Raw genomic sequence first — 18,876 nt, forward strand, 5'->3', positions numbered from 1 at the left:
TTAAAAGTCGAAAGGTTTTCTCTACCTTTCAAGTTCCATTTTGCAACCCGATGCATCTGTAAAATAAGACAGTCAATTGCTGTAGCAAAAGAAAATACCTCCATTGCTTCAATATATAATGTGTATGAAGGGTTGTAAATCCACATAATTAAGAATGTCTATTGATAAGATTACAACATCAGTTCTTTGGGACAAGGTCATTGTCAAGGTCATCAAAACATGAAGTTTCTTTAGCATCTTCTCTATACCAAATATAAGAGTTCCATGACTGAATCATTAATGTTTGTGGACTGTAGTGCAATACAAACACTAAGCAATAGTTGCAATAAACCATTTAAAACAGGATGGAATTATAAAATACAAACTGTTCAGCCTCTGTATAGAAAATAGGAAATTAAATGGCTGATTTTGCAAAAGCTAATGGAAGAAAGAATTTAGTGGTTTGGAAAGGAGCTATCACCTCCAAGAAAGAAAGAAGTCCAGGGATTTGTCAGAGAAACTAACTACCCAGGTAATGTGCTCAGAAAAGTTTTGGTGAAGTGCTGGGTTTAGTTATTCTGGATTCCATCTTTAGGAGCATAGCCTTCTGGGGTTTCTGCTTCTTCTTGTTGTTGTTTGTTTTTTAACCAGCCAGAGAAGGACAATAAAGCTTCAGCTCTGATGACCTTTCTTCAGGATGTTTTTTATTGTCCACCAAAATAATCATAAAATGAGAAGCAGATCAACTGAATGGCACTGAAGAATAATTCCCGGAGAGTATTTTCTTTCAACTAGGACCTATTGTTCCCTTTGAAATCCAGTTTACATGGCTTTTCATACTCTGCCAGAGGATCATGGTAAATGGCTTTCAGAGATCCATACCTCTCATTCAGAAACTGGACTCTGAAGTCTTATATTAGATGTAGGGGTAAAGAAGAGTGACATCTGGATAGTGCTGCACACTTTTGTTCTTTACGCTTCCCTACTGCACTTGAAATGCTGTAGGGCGCTTATCAACTATGTAAAGGAAATACTTAATTGTAATGTAAACTCTGTGTTTTCTCATCAGTACACTCCAGTCATTTGTATTAGTTGGGTAAATAATTAGAATAGTAAATTTCTATTTTCCTCAGGTCAAACCCTCTGTCAGGAGGGAGACCAGAGATGTACTTCCTGTCCTGATCCCTGTGGAACTTCTCTTTGTGAGATGAGAAACAGCCAGACAAACTGCAGTAAGTAGGTCACATGCTTCATACTGTCACTGTTTTAGGGTGGTTTAGAGTATAATGAGGATGCAGGGTAGGACACAGTAATACTTTACTGTATAGTACACGTGTGTAATGATTAAGTATTGAAAAGGGCAAAGTTGAAACAAAAAGTTTAATCATGACACTTGATTATTAATGTACTAAAATACTCATAACATTTGACATCAAGATATTTTTCTTTCTGTGAATTTTTTATATGTTCTTAAAGGGTACTCACTGTTGGACTATTAATATTTAATGTCATTCAGAGTTTGCATAAACAACATAGTGGAAGCGTAAAGCAGAAGCTACTGGTTTATTTTCAAATCATAAGAAAATGCGGTGTTTATTAGTCTGAAGAACTTGTAGCCCTTTTATGATGGAATTATTTTGATACTCAAACTGGCTAAACTAGTTATTCTTCTGACCAATGCATACTGTAACGGTTTGGGGTCTTCAGCGCTGTGTATCTTAATTTCTGTGTCCTGTCCTGTACCACTCCATGCAAGCCTCCTGTACCCACTGTACACTCGCTTCTGAATAGCTCTCTTTCTCACTTGTGCAATGCAGCACTGTGAACAGATACTCAAAAGAAATATATCTGGCTGGGTTTTGACACTGGGGCAGAACTGTATTTCAGAATTAATTAAAACTTAGTGATGTGTTAATACAGTCTCATCAATTCAGGTCACCTTGGCACATGGGCAGGCTTACCTTCATTTACATATATGAATGTGCAGACATATCCTATAACTGCTTTGTGCTGAGCAGTTATCTTTGCAAGGTATGGTTTGGTACTATAAGGTAACTTGTTTGGATAATGTTATTCCATTTAGGTTGGAATGGATATGGGAAGGTCAGTTAGTCCAGACTTCACAGTGTCTAAAGTTGCAGCTGTCACCCACAAGTGTTTGAGACAGGTGCCATTCATGCTGGGACCTTTAGATGCTGCTAAAGTAAAGATGCAAGATACTTGGGCGTATATGCTTTACATGTGCTTCTATCAATGCTTCTCCTAATTTTTTGAAGAGGGACAGTTAAGTACCATGTTTAACATTAGAAGGAAGCTAGCTCACACCTTTTGTCAACTAGCCTAAACTCCTGATCAAAGCAGTGCCAGTTAGGTCACGTGACCCATGACCTTGTGCAGCTGAGTTTTGAGTGTCTCCAAGGGCAGATATTCCACAGTCTTTCTGGGAGACCAGCTGATGGCTGTGTAGTCACCAGTCATGCATAAGACAGGCCCTCTAGTTAGCTGGCAAACAAGGCACCAGCAGCAGCCTTACCCAAGTCAGAAAATATGTCAATTCCCACAGTAGCCTTTGGTTCTTACATATTCAGGGAGCAGTTCTCTTCAGCAAGTTACCTTTCATAGACAGCGACTGCAGTCCTGTAAAAAGCAACAGTCCTGTGACTGCAATTCAGTCTTTCTCACAATAAGAAATTGCTGAAAGTGTACTTTTTTTTTTGTTTTCTTGGACTCATCTTGTGGATAAATCAGAGTGAGACTTAGTGTGGTCCAAAGCAGTTTGTCCTGTGGTCCAAAATATTTTCCTCATCAATGCAGATTTTTGTATCCCTTTGTATGTATGGACAGCAATTTTGCAAAGTGTTTGAGTGGCTAGAACTACATTACAGGATAGTGAAAAACATTTTTTGACATGTGATATTGGAGTTCTAATACAATGTTCCTATTCCATGTCATGAGAAACCCAAGAGCTTTTCAGTGGTTTCTTCATCATATTATGGCAATAGTCTGTAATTCTCAACAGGAGTAACACATATTCTGAATTATACTTCTGGATCATCTCTCTTTTTCCTTTTCTGCTCCAGTGAATATTTAATTGTTTATACACAATGGAAGAACAAGAGAATTTGGGAGAAATTTTTCTTGTGTAACATCTGGAAGTACCATTGTCTTTGTTTCATGTTATTTTTTTGTTCATATTTTGACCAGAGTTATTTAATCTTTAGTAAGAGATGAGAATTCCCATGGAAAAATCCAGTGTTGACAAAGCAGTATTTTTTGGCCCAAATAACTCTTTGGCTGGAAAATTCCAAAACATAGGCCACATTTCACAATATTAAATATGATGGGTGTTCTCCATGTATGATAATGTCTAATCAGTTTAGGCTGGTATTATAATGTATTTCAAAAATATTTAGCATAACAGAAAAAATAGCTGAAGTGAGAGTGTAAAGAGATGGAATCAGGCTATTTCAGTGCCTGGACCAGAAAGGACCAGAGGCTACAAGTAAAAACTGAAACACATGAGCATAAGGAAACACCTTTTTTTACTGTGATGGTGACCGAACACAGGTTGCCTGGAGAGATTGCAGAGACTTCATCCTCGTCAACAGTCAAAAGCTGTCTGGGCATGGTTCTGCACAATCTGCTCAAAGTGGCCCTGCTTGAGCAGGGGGGTTGAACTAGATGACCTCCAGAGGTCTCTTCCAACATCAGCCATTCTTGGATCCTGTGAAATATCCCATTCACTTTTGTTACTATGTTTGGAACTAATTGCGATGTAGTAGGTAGAGCAAGTTAATAATAAATACATGAATATATTAAACCCAGGCATAATCTGTTTTTTGTTGTTGTTTCGTGTTGTGTTTTTTGTTGTTGTTGGGTTTCTTTTATTATTTAGGATAAAAGATGCTATGGATTTTATTACTTATTCCCCACTCATTAGGTTGTACTTACATACGCTATAAATAAGGGAGCAGCAAGATCTCTTAAACTGTAGACAGACATCGGAAGAAAAGATTAACATTTGGGTTACCTAAATGCAGTCAGATGTTCCCCTGGAGTGTATGTTCTCTTTGTTTCTCTGCTTGCGGATTGTAGGGATTTGGGTGTGAGTCAAAGTTATTTTTTTCAAATCTACAACGACACTGCATATAATGTGATAGAAGTTTTCTAAACACAGTGTGAAAATTGTAATCATATTTAAACATGTGAAGAGCTGTCCTACGGGGGCATTTCAGTGGACTAGATTTTCTTCTAGAATTCACCTAAACCCCTTATAACCGAGGCATAACAGAAGGGAGAATGGTTATATGTGCATTTCTACCCTTTAGTTTTAATGTTATGTTACCCAAGTGTTCCTTTACTCAGGTTTCGTCATGAAATACTGATGAACACGTAATATTCTGCACACATCAAGAAAAGATGCCCACTGGGGAAAAATCAAAAGACAAAACCAAACTGATTTGGGCATCTGGGGCTGAAGTGTGGGAGGGCCCAGGGAGAGTTCACCATGAAGAAAAGGAAATGGCAGTAGTGTGAGAAAGTTTGTTGAAGTCTTCAAACCTCATACACCCCAAAGCTGGGACTAAGTGGTTTGAGACAACAGAAATAGTTCAGTATTGGCAGTATGCAAGGACCTAACAGAGAGGAAAATCTGTATATAAGATGAGCTTTGTGACCCTCAGGTTAGAGGTAAATACTCAAAGAGGTTATAACAGGGAATGCCAGTCCAAGAAAGACTGGCCAGTTCTGCTCATCAGCTGAATGACTGTTGGGTCTTCTTTTAACTTCCTCTCAAAGATCCAGCTATGGGATGACACAGTTGCCACACTGCTGGCAACTGACACTAGCAACTGGCTGGTGGACAATATTAATCGTGTTAAGATACACTTGCTTCTAGAATAAGCAAATATATGCAGTCTTTTAATAACAAATGAGTGGAATAGTACACACTTCCATAGAAAATTTTCTCATATTTCAAAAGGAAATAAAATTAAATAATTTCACATTGGTCTTGGTGTTAAATAAAAAGCTGAATTTCAGTCTGAATTGAAGTGAAATCCTGTCATTTTCTGTTGTGATGGAAAACTGAAAAATAAATATTTCTGACTACCAATTTGAGAAGTACAAAAGCCATACAATTTTTAAATCCAAAATATTCAGGCAGTTCAATGTGTGTTGTAATAAATCCCTTAAAAGCTGGATGGTATTTGTATTTAGGTAATCTGTGTAATCATATGAGCTTGTAGCTGTTTCATTTATTTTGCTCTTGCTTATTATTCTCTTTATTATCAGTTACGTCTTATCTGAATTAAATTATTAGCATGTAGACTGTCTCTTACTCAGTGTTCGTGCAATACATAACCTAATTGTAGCCATTCTTCCTTCATATCTTGGGATACAAAAAGTAAAGTAAAATAAAATAAAAATCCTGCCTTCTTTTTTCTATATGGAGAAACTGCAGTCTGTCATTAGAAATTTTTTAAGACCTGACTAAATAAAGCCTTGAGAAACTTGATCAGTCCTCAGAGCTGACCAAGCTTTGAGCAGGTCATTGGACTGGAGATCTCCTGAGATCCTTTCCAACCCAAAGTATCCTGTGATCCCAGTCATCTTAATTTTGACAATTCCCATGCCAGTGTGAGGTGTGTTATGATACCATAGTACACCAGTAGGAAGTGTACTATGCTTGCTGTATGATGCAGGAGTTCTTGGAAATAATCGGATACTTGATTTGAAAAGAATAAATCTATTCTTAAAGAATAGTTTATTGTACCATGTTAAAGTTACGATGCTATTTAGGAAGTTAATGCATATTGTTAAGGGAATATAAGTCTCTGAATAGGTTATTAGGTAGGCGGAGGTCAAACCCAACTTTCTTTACTGTTATGAACAGGCTCATGGGGTCTTGACCTCTGAAACTTGTAGTTTCTCAAGCCTGAGAGGAAATCGCCAGACCGATAATTTTCTAAAATACTTATATGATTATTTTTTCTGTATTTCATTTAATCTCACACCATTTGTGTTTCTTTTTTTGTTCTTTCTGTGAAAGGTCAGTGTGAACCAATTACTCTGGAACTCTGTATGAACTTGCCTTACAACTATACTTATTACCCAAACTACCTGGGCCACAGGACGCAGAAGGAAGCCTCTATCAGTTGGGAGTCTTCTCTTTTCCCAGCCTTGGTTCAGACCAACTGCTACAAGTACCTTATGTTTTTTGCCTGTACAATCTTAGTACCAAAATGTGACCCCCATACAAATCAGCGGATCCCACCTTGCAGGTACTATACTATGCTTCATTTAATTCTTGACTGACATTTTCTGTCATATTAGTTTTTTCCAATTTTCTGTTTCCATTAAAAATGCCAGAAATTTTGCTTTGAAATTTCATAGCAAAAGGTAGAGAACCATATTTTATAAGATCACTAAATGCAGTCCATTACACATGTGATTAATATTCAAAGCAAAGAGAACAGCAGTTCAATAATTTTCAAAATGTATATGCTGAATAGAATAAATAGTCTTTTTCAGTTGGAAGGGATCTACAATGGTCATCTAGTCCAACTGCCTGACCAATCCAGAGCTGACCAAGTTAAAGCACATTATAAAAAGCATTGTCCAAATGCCTCAAACGCTGACAGGCTTAGTGCATTGACCACCTCTCTAGGAAGCCTTCTCCAGTGTTTGACCACCTCTTCTGTAAAGAAATGCTTCCTAATGTCCAGTTTAAACCTCCCCTGGCACTGCTTTGAACCATTCCTACGTGTCCTATCACTGGATACCAGGAAGAAGACATCAGCACATCCCTCTTCACTTCCTCTCCTCAGGAAGCTGTACAAAGCAATGAGGTTACCCCTCAGCCTCCTTTCTCCAAACTAGACAAGCCCAAAGTCCTTAGCTGCTCCTCACAGGACATTCCTTCCAGGTCTTTCACCAGCTTTGTTGCCCTCTGGACACATTTAAGGACCTTCACATCCTTCTTAAGTTGTGAGGTCAAGAACTGCACACAGTACTCAAAGTAAGGCTGCACCAACACTGAATATGGCAGGATAATCACTTCTTAACTGGCTGGTCATGCTGTGTTTGATGCACCCCAGGATGTGGTTTTCCCGCTTGGCTGCCAGGGCACACTGCTGGCTCATATTGAGCCTGCTGTTAATCAGCACCCCCAATCCCTTTCCGCAGGGCTGCTCTCCTAATTTATAGCTGTGCCTGGTGTTACTCCATCCTAGGTGCAGGATGTGGCATTTAGACTTGTTAAATTTCATCCCATTAATTATTGCCCAATGCTCCAATCTATCTAGATCCCTTTGCAAGGGCTTTTGTCCCTCAGGAGAGTCAACACCCCTTCCCAGTTCGGTATCATCGGCAAACTTGCTAACGGTGCATTCAGCTCTTGCATCCAGACCGTTAATAAATATATTGAACAGAACTGGCCCTAGAATTGAACCCTGAGGAGCACCACTGGTGACCAGACAACACGCAGCTGTAGCCCCATTCACTAGAAACCTTTGAGCTCTGCCCTTCAGCTAGTTCTTCACTCAGTGCGCCATGAACCCACTTACCCTGTGGCTGGACAACTTGTCCAGGAGGGTGCTGTGAACTTTATATGAGGCATTTTGCATTTCTGTGTGTATGATTAGAATTGCTCTACTATAAAGGGTATTTAAACATAAAACCAATTAATTTAATTTGGAACATAAGCATTTGTAATAGTTCCTTGCATTAGCGTATCACTTCATCTATGCAAAACCCTCTCTGAATACTGTTAAGGAAAACTGAGAATTTAATGCATGCTTACCTTTCTAAATTAGTGTGCCACATCGTTCTGAATTACAGACTAACTTAGGCTTCCTACTTGTCAGATTAACTTTTCTATCATCTTCATCAATTAACATCACTACACTTTTCAGGGTTAGGAGTCTGTTCAAAAGAGACCATGTTCTGTAAATCTCATGGCTTTGGTAGCAGTGGTTTTTGCAGGTTAGGAGAGCTAATAAACCTGGTCAGCAGGCAGAGCTCTTTGAACTGCTCTTTGACTGCTAGAGCCTTCTCATACTGTATTTCTGTCTCTTGGTATTGGGCCTATGCTAACAGTATTGATCGATTTACATCTACTGAGTTGAAAGAAAAGTGCCCTGAAAACTGCAATATATATCCTAAGATGTACCACGTGACATTGTTGACAAATAGATAACATTTCTTTGTCTAGTGATGTGCTGCTTAGTGCAAGTTAAAAGTGAGTCAGGGAAATTTACTAAGATATTGCTTTATTCTCACATAGGGACCTAATACAGAAGTTAGAATATTACATATGGGATAGCTGCCAAGTTATAGAGTGGTTTGTGCAAGCTCTTTTTCAGGCTTGCTTGTTTGAAAAGCAAGGGGGTTTTTTGTGTTGTTTCCTTTTTTTTATTATTTTTTAAAGAAAGCAGTACAATAAGTAAAAATTCGGCTAGCTTATTCAATGTAGAGGGACAAAAGTTAAATTATAGGCTCTTTGCTTCAGCAACTACATACCTAGTTAACAGATTTTAGGATGTATCACAAAACAGTTGAAGTCGTCAGGTTTAAGGTATTAAAGAGATGAAGAGGAACTTGCAGAAACTGTAGAACAAGTTAGTTTGAAGGGGACCTCTGGAAGTCATCCTGGTCCAACTTCTTGCTCAAAGCAGGGTAACATCACATTTAGATCAGATTGAATATACAACATAAATTTTTAAATCCTAGGATTCAAAGCTCTACTTTTATAACTGTTTTCATGTTTCACTCATGTTAGATCATAAATAGAGAATGGTTTTTATCAGGAAGGGATACCTTGGAGGGTGCCACTGGGATCTGTAGTACTGCTTTATGGTTTTAGGAAGAATTTCAGACACAGATAGAACGTAAAAACATAAAAATCTTTTAGAAATGAAAACACATATAGGCTTATACCAATAAACTCTTGAGGTAATTGATAAATGTAGGGCAGAAAAAAAAATAAATACATTTGATATATCAATATAAATGTAAACCTACTTAAGTACAGTTTGAAGCTCCTAGAAGGCAGAATGGTATATTCTGAGAACAGAAACTATATTCTGAGAACCTGCTGCTGCCTTTGCGAAATAACTGCCCTCTTGTTCAAAGATGTCAGTGGTTAGTTGAGCTTAACAGGACATAGGTATTGTTTTACCTGTCTTCTCCTGTAAATATGAAATGGAGTTCAGCTAATGCAGTTTTTCAGTGTCAAGCTTTTCAAGCCAAAGTGCATGTTTCAACCATGATTTGCAAATTCATGCTATATTTCTGGATCTATTATAAAATATACTCATCAGAGTCATTGGGTTGTTTTTAATACTGCAACCTTGATCTGTTCTTTTCATTCTAGGTGGTATAACTAAACAATTTTAATTCTGCTCCCTCTGTATAAAACATCTGTCCCTGCTTTGCAAGGCTTTTTATCATCTTTATGCTATTAGTTTGACTGTCATGCTTTATTTTTTAACTACTACGGTCTTCATGAAGTTTTGTTTAAAGTAAGGAACACACGTGAAGAGGTTGGTTTTTTTTGAGAGAACTGAACTTGCTGTTATTGAGGCCATTCATCTGATAAGGCATTGGTAATGTTAGTCCAGGTCTGGTGAAATAATCTTTGAAGCTAAATGTGTGCTGGGTTTCCACTGAGGACAAATGGATTTTCATAGATGAAGGACATATTTAATAAGCTCAGAAATTGTTTCCTTATAATTACAAACTGTCTTTGCAATGAATTGATTCTGCAAGGTGCTGAGCAGCTTCTGGAGATTCTGGGTCTCATAACATTCCAGTAAGTCTGTCAGTGTCCCTTATTTTGGGACCAGTAAATGCTTTCCTAGTCACAGTAGCCTATATTGACGTGGAGATTACACTATCTGTGTATTGAAGTAGTTTCCAGCTGACTTCGGTGTTGTTTCAAAACTGTGACAGATGTGTATGAGGAATAATCCTGGTCAAATCTCATGCCCTTTATGTGTTGGCATCGTTAGGCATACCATTACTGTATTTGAATTGGGAGAGTAAAGAGATATTTTAGTTAACTGCCAAATACACTTAACGTTCTTAAAAAAGTGCTAGATTGAATTCTGTTGTGAAAAATTACACATTTCTATGCTACATTTTTTTTTATTTTTACCTTGTATTTTTTTCTCCTACCAAGAAGGGGGAGATTTCTGTTTTGTGATGTGTACTCTTAACTGTTAACTTGTTAGATTGATTCATAGATAGTATCACAGGTAAGATTCGACTGAGAAGTAAATTGAGAAGTCTGTTACCAAGTATTCTGACACCCCAAATGTGAGACTTGGTATGGGAACGTGGGAAGGATTAAAAAAAAAAAAAAAGTACTAATTACTCTTCCACTTTTCCTAGCAGTATTGCAATAGGGTCCCATATGCTCTGTGATTGACGCTACTTTGAAGATTATCTACATTTTAATTTTTTCACCACAGACTGATAAGTTAATGGCTTGCAGTAGCTTTTGGGAAGGGTCAGCTCTGGCCAAAGATTTGAGTGTGCAGAGAGCAAAGGACAGAAATAAATAAAAGATTCTCAATAAAAGGTTCCCTGCCATCCCTTACAGAAGAGAGAATGTTTGTAAGTAGTTATAACTGGCCATTATGTTATAACTCAGGTAATAGTATGCATACAGTAACTTAAATAATGTTTCAACAATAGGAACATATCTTTTGTTATATTTGTATTTTTTCATGTAAAGAAATCTGATTAATGGAGTTTCCCTTGATCTTCATCTTTAATTTTGGCTAGGATTATTAACGTCCAGTAACTGGGAATTTCCAAGACTTTCACTCAGTTATTTTGTGCGATTCCACTTTATTTCCTCAGGACATTATGCGTACAGTCTAAGGAACACTGTGAGTCTGTGCTTGGGATTGTAGGTCTGCAGTGGCCAGAAGATACTGACTGCACTCAATTTCCAGATGAGAACTCAGACAACCAAACTTGTCTAACACCAGATGAAGATGTAGAAGGTAACTCCTACAAATACATATAACAGGAAATTAAAGATTTTGTTAGGTTCCCAAAGTCACTAATTTTTTCCCCCATACCTCCTCTTTAAATTGTAATATTTAAACTGCGGAAATTATTCCAAACTGGGTTTTAGGGAATTTGTATCCTTACAGTTTGCAGATAAGAGGAAGTTCTCATAAGAAATCTATTCAAAGTAAGGATCAGTTACCCTCAATCTGTGAAAGTCAGTGTTTGAGATTTCTTGCTAACACTACACCTACTGCTTGCTTGTGTTTATACTTCACTTTTTTACCTATTTAGATGACATAATAATGCTTTTCTAATCAGGAGGCAGAATCTTGGCAATCTTAAAAAAGCAGAGCCTCACGACAGCTCTGGGAAAAATTCTGTAATGTTAGTGTCTTTGCCAGCTATTGTTTGCACATGGATTTTTGTCTGGGGAAAGTTTTGTAGAAAGTTGTGCCAAACCAGCTTCAGTAGCAACTGACAAATTTCAGTTTTAGAGTTCTGCCATAATACATTGTGAGTACAAACATGGAACAAAAGAATGAAATTGCCTTAAATGCTTTTAGATATTCTTTCGATGTATAGAAAAAAGTGCAGCTTATCCTGCTGCAGTGGTTATCAGATGTGAGATCTGTGAGGATTCTGACATACCTTTTGTTTTTCTTGCCAAAATGCCAGTAAAGTAGCTGGGAAAACAGTGAGATGGTGTGAGCTACAGTGCCTGCAATATATTGATCATGTCCAGTTCTCACTCTTCTGCTCACTTGCACGATGATGACTGTCTCTCCACAGCCACGATCTTGCTTAGAGAAAGCAATGAGCGAAAGCTAGTTAGCTTATAGTTCTTTTAGTGAAGATGTGTTGCTGTGAACGTAGTGAAGGAATCACAAGAAAAGTGAAGCGTCTGTAGTGGTTAGTACTATTTCTTCAAGAAAAGACCATGTGCACGTATCACTGTGAGGATTTTATAAGTATGTGTGGTATCACAGTAATTAAATCCTCTGTTGTGGGACTCTTGAGAGACAAGGAGATAATTTCCCTCTACAGCAGTAGGCTGGTGGAAATGAATTATTCATTATTACACAGCACTGTGTAGGAAAGGAAAAGTAAGATTTTAGTACAACAAGGTGACTTAGAGAAAAATAATCTGATTTAATTTTCTCAGGTGTCAAATGTCTTTTAACCTTCCTCCCTGTGTTATTAGATCATTTGGCTTTGAAATGTAGCATAGAATGATCGTATTTTAAATATACTACTGCATACAGGACTATAGTGTTCCATTTCTAGAGATAAATTATGTTCACTTATAAAACTATAATCTAAAAATATTCTCACTGTAATTAGAGGGACTCTGCCTAGTAAGCTGATTCACTGCTTATTGATCATCTTAGCATTGAAATAGATATTCCTGGGAAATCAGTGAAAAAGAAGGGAGGGTTAGTATCCTTTTAGAAAAATTGTAACTGATTAAGAGTCTTGTCAGAGGTGTTTTGGATTCATTTACTGCTAGAATTTTAAGTTGATTCAGTGCCTGGTTTCTGCTGACTACCAATGTTGGTTAGAAAGTCTTTCCTGGGAGTTTAAAATCTTATATAAATATTTCTGGGGAAAAAATGTTAGAAAAGAAATTAAATTTCTAGGAGCATTTAAAATGTTCATAATTACAAAATCTAGGTGATTTTCCAACTTAAGCTGTAATTGACAGAGTAATTACAATGCGTTGAATTGCTTAAGTTCTCTTTGAGTCAGTGCTGAATCCAAGAAGACTGCTGGCCAAGACAGTATGCATTGTGAACTGCGTTGTTTTCGTAATGAGTTATTCTTGAATGTTGGTAGAATTTTGTTTTCTAAGGCTTCCATGTTCATTGATGGTATCTTTTGTACTGCATGGTATTAAACATCTGAGAGATTTTGCAGGAAGGAAAAAACCCTACAACAGCAATGTATGATGGAGGTTGTACATCAAACTCAGCAACATGTACAGTATGAAAAAATGGGTGGGTTTTTCAAAACCATCTAAATAAAGCCTTCTCAAAATGGTACTCTGTAAGATGAAGCAGAAGCGATGTAAGGGGTAATTTGTTGACATTTATGGGTGGTTTAATCAATTCAAATAGCCACACAATTGCCCAAATATATATATTTTTTTTTTTATCCTGGGGATCTTATACTCACTTCAGCACATCAGATGAGCTGTTTCTGCTTCACACAACACCACAACAGTGAGAAGAGGAGCTAGAAAAGCAATGCTCACAATACAAACATTGTATGGCAGTTACTTGGCAAAGGTTTAAAATTTGACAAGGGGTGGCATGTGAGGGGAGAGCTCTGGAAAATATTGCTTCACCCCGTTCACAGCTAATTGTTAAGAGTCTTACCTCCTACATAGTTCCAGTTCAGTATCACACAAGCTTTCTATTCCTGTCATTTACCCTTATGAATCAGTCACAGTGATAAATAAGTATCCATGTGATGATTAAGCTTGCAGCTTATGGAGTCTTGTTTCTCCCTGTTCCTTGTCATTGACAGAATGCTCACCCAGTCACTTCAAGTGCCGTTCTGGGAGGTGTGTCCTGGCATCTCGAAGATGTGATGGTCAAGCTGACTGTGAGGATGATAGTGATGAAGAGAGCTGTGGTAAATAAGATCAATGAGTTGAATCTTTTGAATGGAGAGTAGTTGAAACATTAGAAAAGGACTTTTGTTTTTTCTTCAGTTACTCAAACCATAACCTGACAGTTCAGAGGATAAGCCCCTTTTCTGTAGGAAAAATGTTTGAAAGGGTTTTTTTTTAAGACTAGCAGCAGTAAAAATACTTGAGCAAGCATCCTTCTTGGTTTATGTCAATGCAATTTATGATATAATTTAGATTCTGCTAACTGTATTCCAGGATGTTTGGGTATTTCTTTAGTAATCAAGATAAAAAATGCTGCAGATACAATTCGTTTGATATTGCTGGAGGTTCTACTGAGCTGAAATGTGACTTCCTGGAAGTTTAAATCTTGAATTCGTAAACATAGTTTTAAATTCATACATGGTCATGTTTTCATTAGGATGTATTTACAAAAGATCTGTGTTGCTGAAGTGGACTCTATATTGCAAGGGTCAAGAATTACACATTTTTCCAGACTGGTCAGCCTCAAACTGTAGGTACAAGCATAAAGTGGTAACCACAAATTTTATTCTCCAGTATATTTCTGTGTTTACTTATGGTAAAGATGCTTTTGACTTTTAACTTAAGGGGATGTATTGAACTTAAGAACAACCAACAAATCTCTTGGTCACTACTTATCCTTGTGTGCTCTGGCAGGAGAATTTTGAGAAGGGAGTTTATACTATGTTTATACTATTTCTTTACATGACTAAGGTGTAGCCTCCATAGAGTTCTGCATGCTGGCCTGGCATCCCTCGGGGCAAAGAGAATAATTATAAATCACTGAAGATTTAGAGAAGAGGTGTGAATATGAGTAAAGGATTGGAAAACATTCCAGCAGAGTAGGGCTAAGGTGCACAACTTGGTTTTTTAACAGAGAGCAGGTTAAGATGGAAGCACAGTTTGTGTGAGCAACAATCTGTAGCAGTAAAAGTCTTTCTACTCAGCTGCACAAAAATAAAATAAGATCCAACACCTGAAAGTTGAAGTGAGGCTAAAATTCAAGCTTGCCAGCTGTATAAAATGCTTCTTTTTTAAGAGTAGGTTGTTTTAATGACTGGAGTGGCCAAGGGATTATTTGTCACTAAGGCACGATATATTCTCAATCTCTGTGAGTTTTCAAATCATGCTTGTATTCTCTTTCCTCTTTCTGTCCTGTTCCCCTCCCCTTGCAAAAAGAAACCAAAAAGAAAAGAAAGGTATACTCACTGAAACAGGATTTAATACTAGGTCATTCTCCTGTTTGGATTATAAAGGAAAGGCAGAGCTGCTGATTACAGTGACCCTTTCAGAGTTTGTCATCGCTTTACCTTTGAATCAATTGTCTTAGTTGTCCTCCCTGCCAAATATTCTTTGTTGCCACCTGTTCTTAACTCCTTAGAACACTAATTGCTATGGGTCTTTTAGGATAATTTTATTCTCCTAGACATTAACATATGAAATATTACGCTAATATGTAACATTCATTTCTTGAGTGGATCTCTCTCTGTCTCTATAGTCTAGACAGAATGTCACTAGCAATCAGCAGAATTCTTATCAGTTTCTATAAATATGGAAGACACTATCTGGTAGGAAATTACCGCTGTCAGAGTGACATTAGATTGACCAGGGGTAATACTGTTAGTGAAGAACAGACAGTCCTTGTAAAGCTCCGTAAGCAACTGCCCTGACTCATTCATATTCCATGTGTGCAGGACAAAATCAAAACTTAATGATCTTTCCATGTGTAAATGGCTACCTCACATTTTATTAGATTATCCTTTGAAATTGTTTTTATACCATTAAAAAACAGTCAGCATTTAAATTTAAAACCTTGTATTTTGAAGTGCCTTAAATGACAGGCATGGAACTTCACAGTGCAGGGAGAAAGGCTGGAAAAGACTAACTACAGCTTTTGGATGCTTAAGCTACTCTAGCCAAAAATATAAGGTAGAACAGTCCAAAAGGGACTAAGGTATACTCTACTTATGCAGAGTAGAGCTGTATTCAGCACCCACTGTCTCCTCCTCCTAGTAATCCCTGACATACTTTATTTGTGAGAGAAAATTATAACATTTCATCTTTGTAAGGGTAAATATCACCCGTGTAATTGCAGTGAAATCGTAAGGCTTTAGTGCCATTTAAACTAGGATTCAGGGAGAAAATCTGACCCAGATTTCTGAATGTGAGACTTCTGAGTGCATTTCAGGAAAGTGTGAGGAAGATAATTTCTGAAAATTATTATGATGATAGACATTGAGAGAGTTTGTGGTATTAAATATGCTTGATTGTAATTGATCATATTAATTTACTGGGTGCTGAACAATGCCTTTGGCAGAGAGCAGAAGAGGGTCCTAGAAGAGTACTAAAGAAACTGAGGACATTACATTCAAAACCAAAATTGTCCTTCACTGTTTTCTGCAATCTGAGTTCTGACTGTAGTATTTTAGTTGAGAGAAAAGTGTGGTGACCTTAATGTTAATGACTTAGTAATAATTGCATGGAGAATATACATGTGAACAACAAATGGAACAACTTGCTTCATATTTTGAAGAATAATGAAGGTAAGATCATATGTGAGTCCCTCTCTTGCCAAAACATATGTTTGAAATGGGAGTAAATTAAATACGGACAAGTTCTCCTACCTCCATTTTCACTTCCATGTCATTTTCATCAAATTAAAAATGTATGTCACAAAAATTTTTAGAGAAGAAATATAAATACACCAAATGGTAGATGGCTTCTACCAACAAAATAGTGTATTTGAACACTGAATTCAGTAAGTAGTGCATTTTTCATAGGGAATTGTCTCTATATTTGCCAATGTTGTACTGAAAGATAAATTTTGGAGAGTCATGGTACACTTCTCAGTGTAACACTATAATGTGTGATGAAGGGGAAAAGCAAACGTAATTACCTGTAAACACTCTACTAAAAAATTGCAAGGTTCATAAATCGTATTTTTTAAGCTTTTTTAATTTTATTTTCTTATTAAGTTCCTAACAAATGACTGACATTATTTGTTCTTTATTAAAAGTAAAGGTTTTGTTTGGTTTCAATTAATTTTTCATTAATAGTTATCACAAATACTGTCAAGGAGGAGACCTGGAAAATAGTGATACCCAGGAAAGTTCTTTGATCACATGGAATTAGTTTCACAGGTTGAAGCCTGTTTATTTCTCTAGGCTGTAACATTTATTTACATGGCTTTTTGAATCTAAACAAAATTAAGTGCTCCACATATCTGTTTACAGTTAAAATGTGAGTAGGTTTTTCCAGTAATCACATGAGCTAGTAGTGATTCTCTGGTTCATGTTTGTAAAATACTGGCTTCTGGAATAACATTTCTTAGAAACAGTGTATCTGCTTAGCAATTTAGTGCTGATATGCTGCTGTAGTTCCAGGCCCAGGAGAACAGAGCTGCTGCTTCAAGGGCAGTGGGTTCATACCTCAGTTATTTGCATGTGGGGACAAGCAGGGCTGTCACCTGAACTTGAGCTTGGATTAAAGTGAAAACTAGTATTACCATCTACAGAACAGGCCAAACAAGGCAATCAAACCACCTGTTCTAGTCAGGAAAACACATTGGTTTTATGGCTTCCTATCAAACCAGAGTATCAGATGTGCAGGTCATCAGTATGTCAGAGTATTTAAACTGGTATCACAGTGCAGTGCTTTATTAGTTGATGGAAATAAATAGTGAAATAAAACAAGAGCAAACACTTTTCTAAAATGTACCTTGAGCCATTCTTAATTTGCTGTAGCTGACTAACAGGAAATTTACTGTCAAAGCACTTTAACACGGTTTTTTAAGTATTCCTCTTGAAATCAGAGAGGCTGGTTAGCAGGACTTTGAAGAGACAAGAATGCAGTGTTTTCTCTGTGTAATAAATGAACCCTCCGAAAGATTCATACAACACTGGGTCTTTCTCGTTTTTTCAATCTGGTTTTGTCTCAGATCATGGAACCAGGAAAAGTGTTTGTGGTCAATGCTTAACAGCATCCCTCCACCTTTCATTGTAATCTGTATTAGATTCTGTATCAGTCCTGCCAGAAAAAAAATACCTATTTCTACACCATTTCATGGAGATTCCATGCTGTCATAGGATTTGCTTTTGAAAAACCAAAGGATTAGAAAAGTTTATATATTACTAGAAAATGTTTCAAGAGTAGTGCTGCATGGGTTTTCAGCTAGTTGAGCTGATACCTAAACTATTACTTATAGATATATGTAGCATAATACAGGTTATTATTTTAAAAACACTGAAGTATTATGAAGCAATATATATTTTATGTCCATTTCTCAAGTGTGCGCTGTGACAATCTTATTTCCATTTCTTCATTAGCAACTATTCTTGGTACCTTTTAAAATTTAAATTGCAAGTGAAAATATTTTGGATGTTTCAGGATTAAGGAAGAAGAAAACAGTTGATTTGATATTGCATGCTTGTGTTTCAAAACTGTGCTTCTCTGCCTCCAGGTTGTAGAGAAAGGGGTCTTTGGGAATGTCCTTTGAAGAAGCTGTGCATCAAACACACTATGATCTGTGATGGTTTCCCTGACTGCCCTGACATGATGGATGAAAAGAACTGCTGTAAGTGCTTATGCCGTTTGTTAGTCCCATGAGGGGCTGATCACATTTTGGGGATCTCGGGGTGAAAAATAAATGAAAGAAAAAAAGGTTTTCTACAACAGAAAGGCTTAGTCATTCCCTCAGTTTCCTTTTCAGTTTTTATATGGCACTGATCTTTCCTCATCTTGTGTCCTCTGTTGTTCACATCCTTGGATCTTTGCTGTCTCCTTGGTCACACCAGCCCTCTCTCCCTCCTTCTTGTGTCTTCATGCTTCTTTTCTTTATTCCTCTTAGCTCCTTGCCTCCTTTTCCCAACTTTTCTCAACTTCTTTCTGTATAGGTATAGCTGCTCACTGCTCTTTTTTTCTTGATTTCCACTTGATTTTCCCTCTGATCTGTTCTTCAGTAAATTTCATACGTCTCCCTGCTTTATTTGATTTCTCTTCTGCTTGACATTTCTTAGATTCTGTCTCCCCACTGGCCTCCACAGGCTGCTTCTACAGTCCAAACTGTATCAGAGATGCAAAGCTTAGCATGGTACTCTGACGGTATGGGCATACTGCCTATATGCACACTGTAAGTTGGCTCAGAGTGCTGACAGTGTGCAATAGGCCCCTGGTCCCCTGTGGGAGCTGCCCTGTGTGTTCTTTTTCAACTATGCAACTGACTGGCT

At 37.3% G+C, this 18,876-nt stretch overlaps 1 protein-coding gene across 1 annotated transcript in view; it reads left to right on the forward strand.

Annotated features, from left to right (window-relative positions):
* CORIN (corin, serine peptidase) overlaps window positions 1-18,876 on the forward strand; it is a 149,301-nt gene that overhangs the window by 99,021 nt on the left and 31,404 nt on the right. Inside the window, exons 10-14 of the mRNA XM_056357089.1 lie at window positions 1,113-1,211; window positions 6,029-6,260; window positions 10,846-10,991; window positions 13,528-13,635; window positions 18,111-18,224. Coding sequence (XP_056213064.1) covers window positions 1,113-1,211; window positions 6,029-6,260; window positions 10,846-10,991; window positions 13,528-13,635; window positions 18,111-18,224 — 699 coding nt within the window. The remainder of the gene's footprint in view (window positions 1-1,112; window positions 1,212-6,028; window positions 6,261-10,845; window positions 10,992-13,527; window positions 13,636-18,110; window positions 18,225-18,876) is intronic.

This window comes from Falco biarmicus, chromosome 1 (genome assembly GCF_023638135.1).
Source record: "Falco biarmicus isolate bFalBia1 chromosome 1, bFalBia1.pri, whole genome shotgun sequence".
Classification (NCBI taxonomy): domain Eukaryota; kingdom Metazoa; phylum Chordata; class Aves; order Falconiformes; family Falconidae; genus Falco; species Falco biarmicus.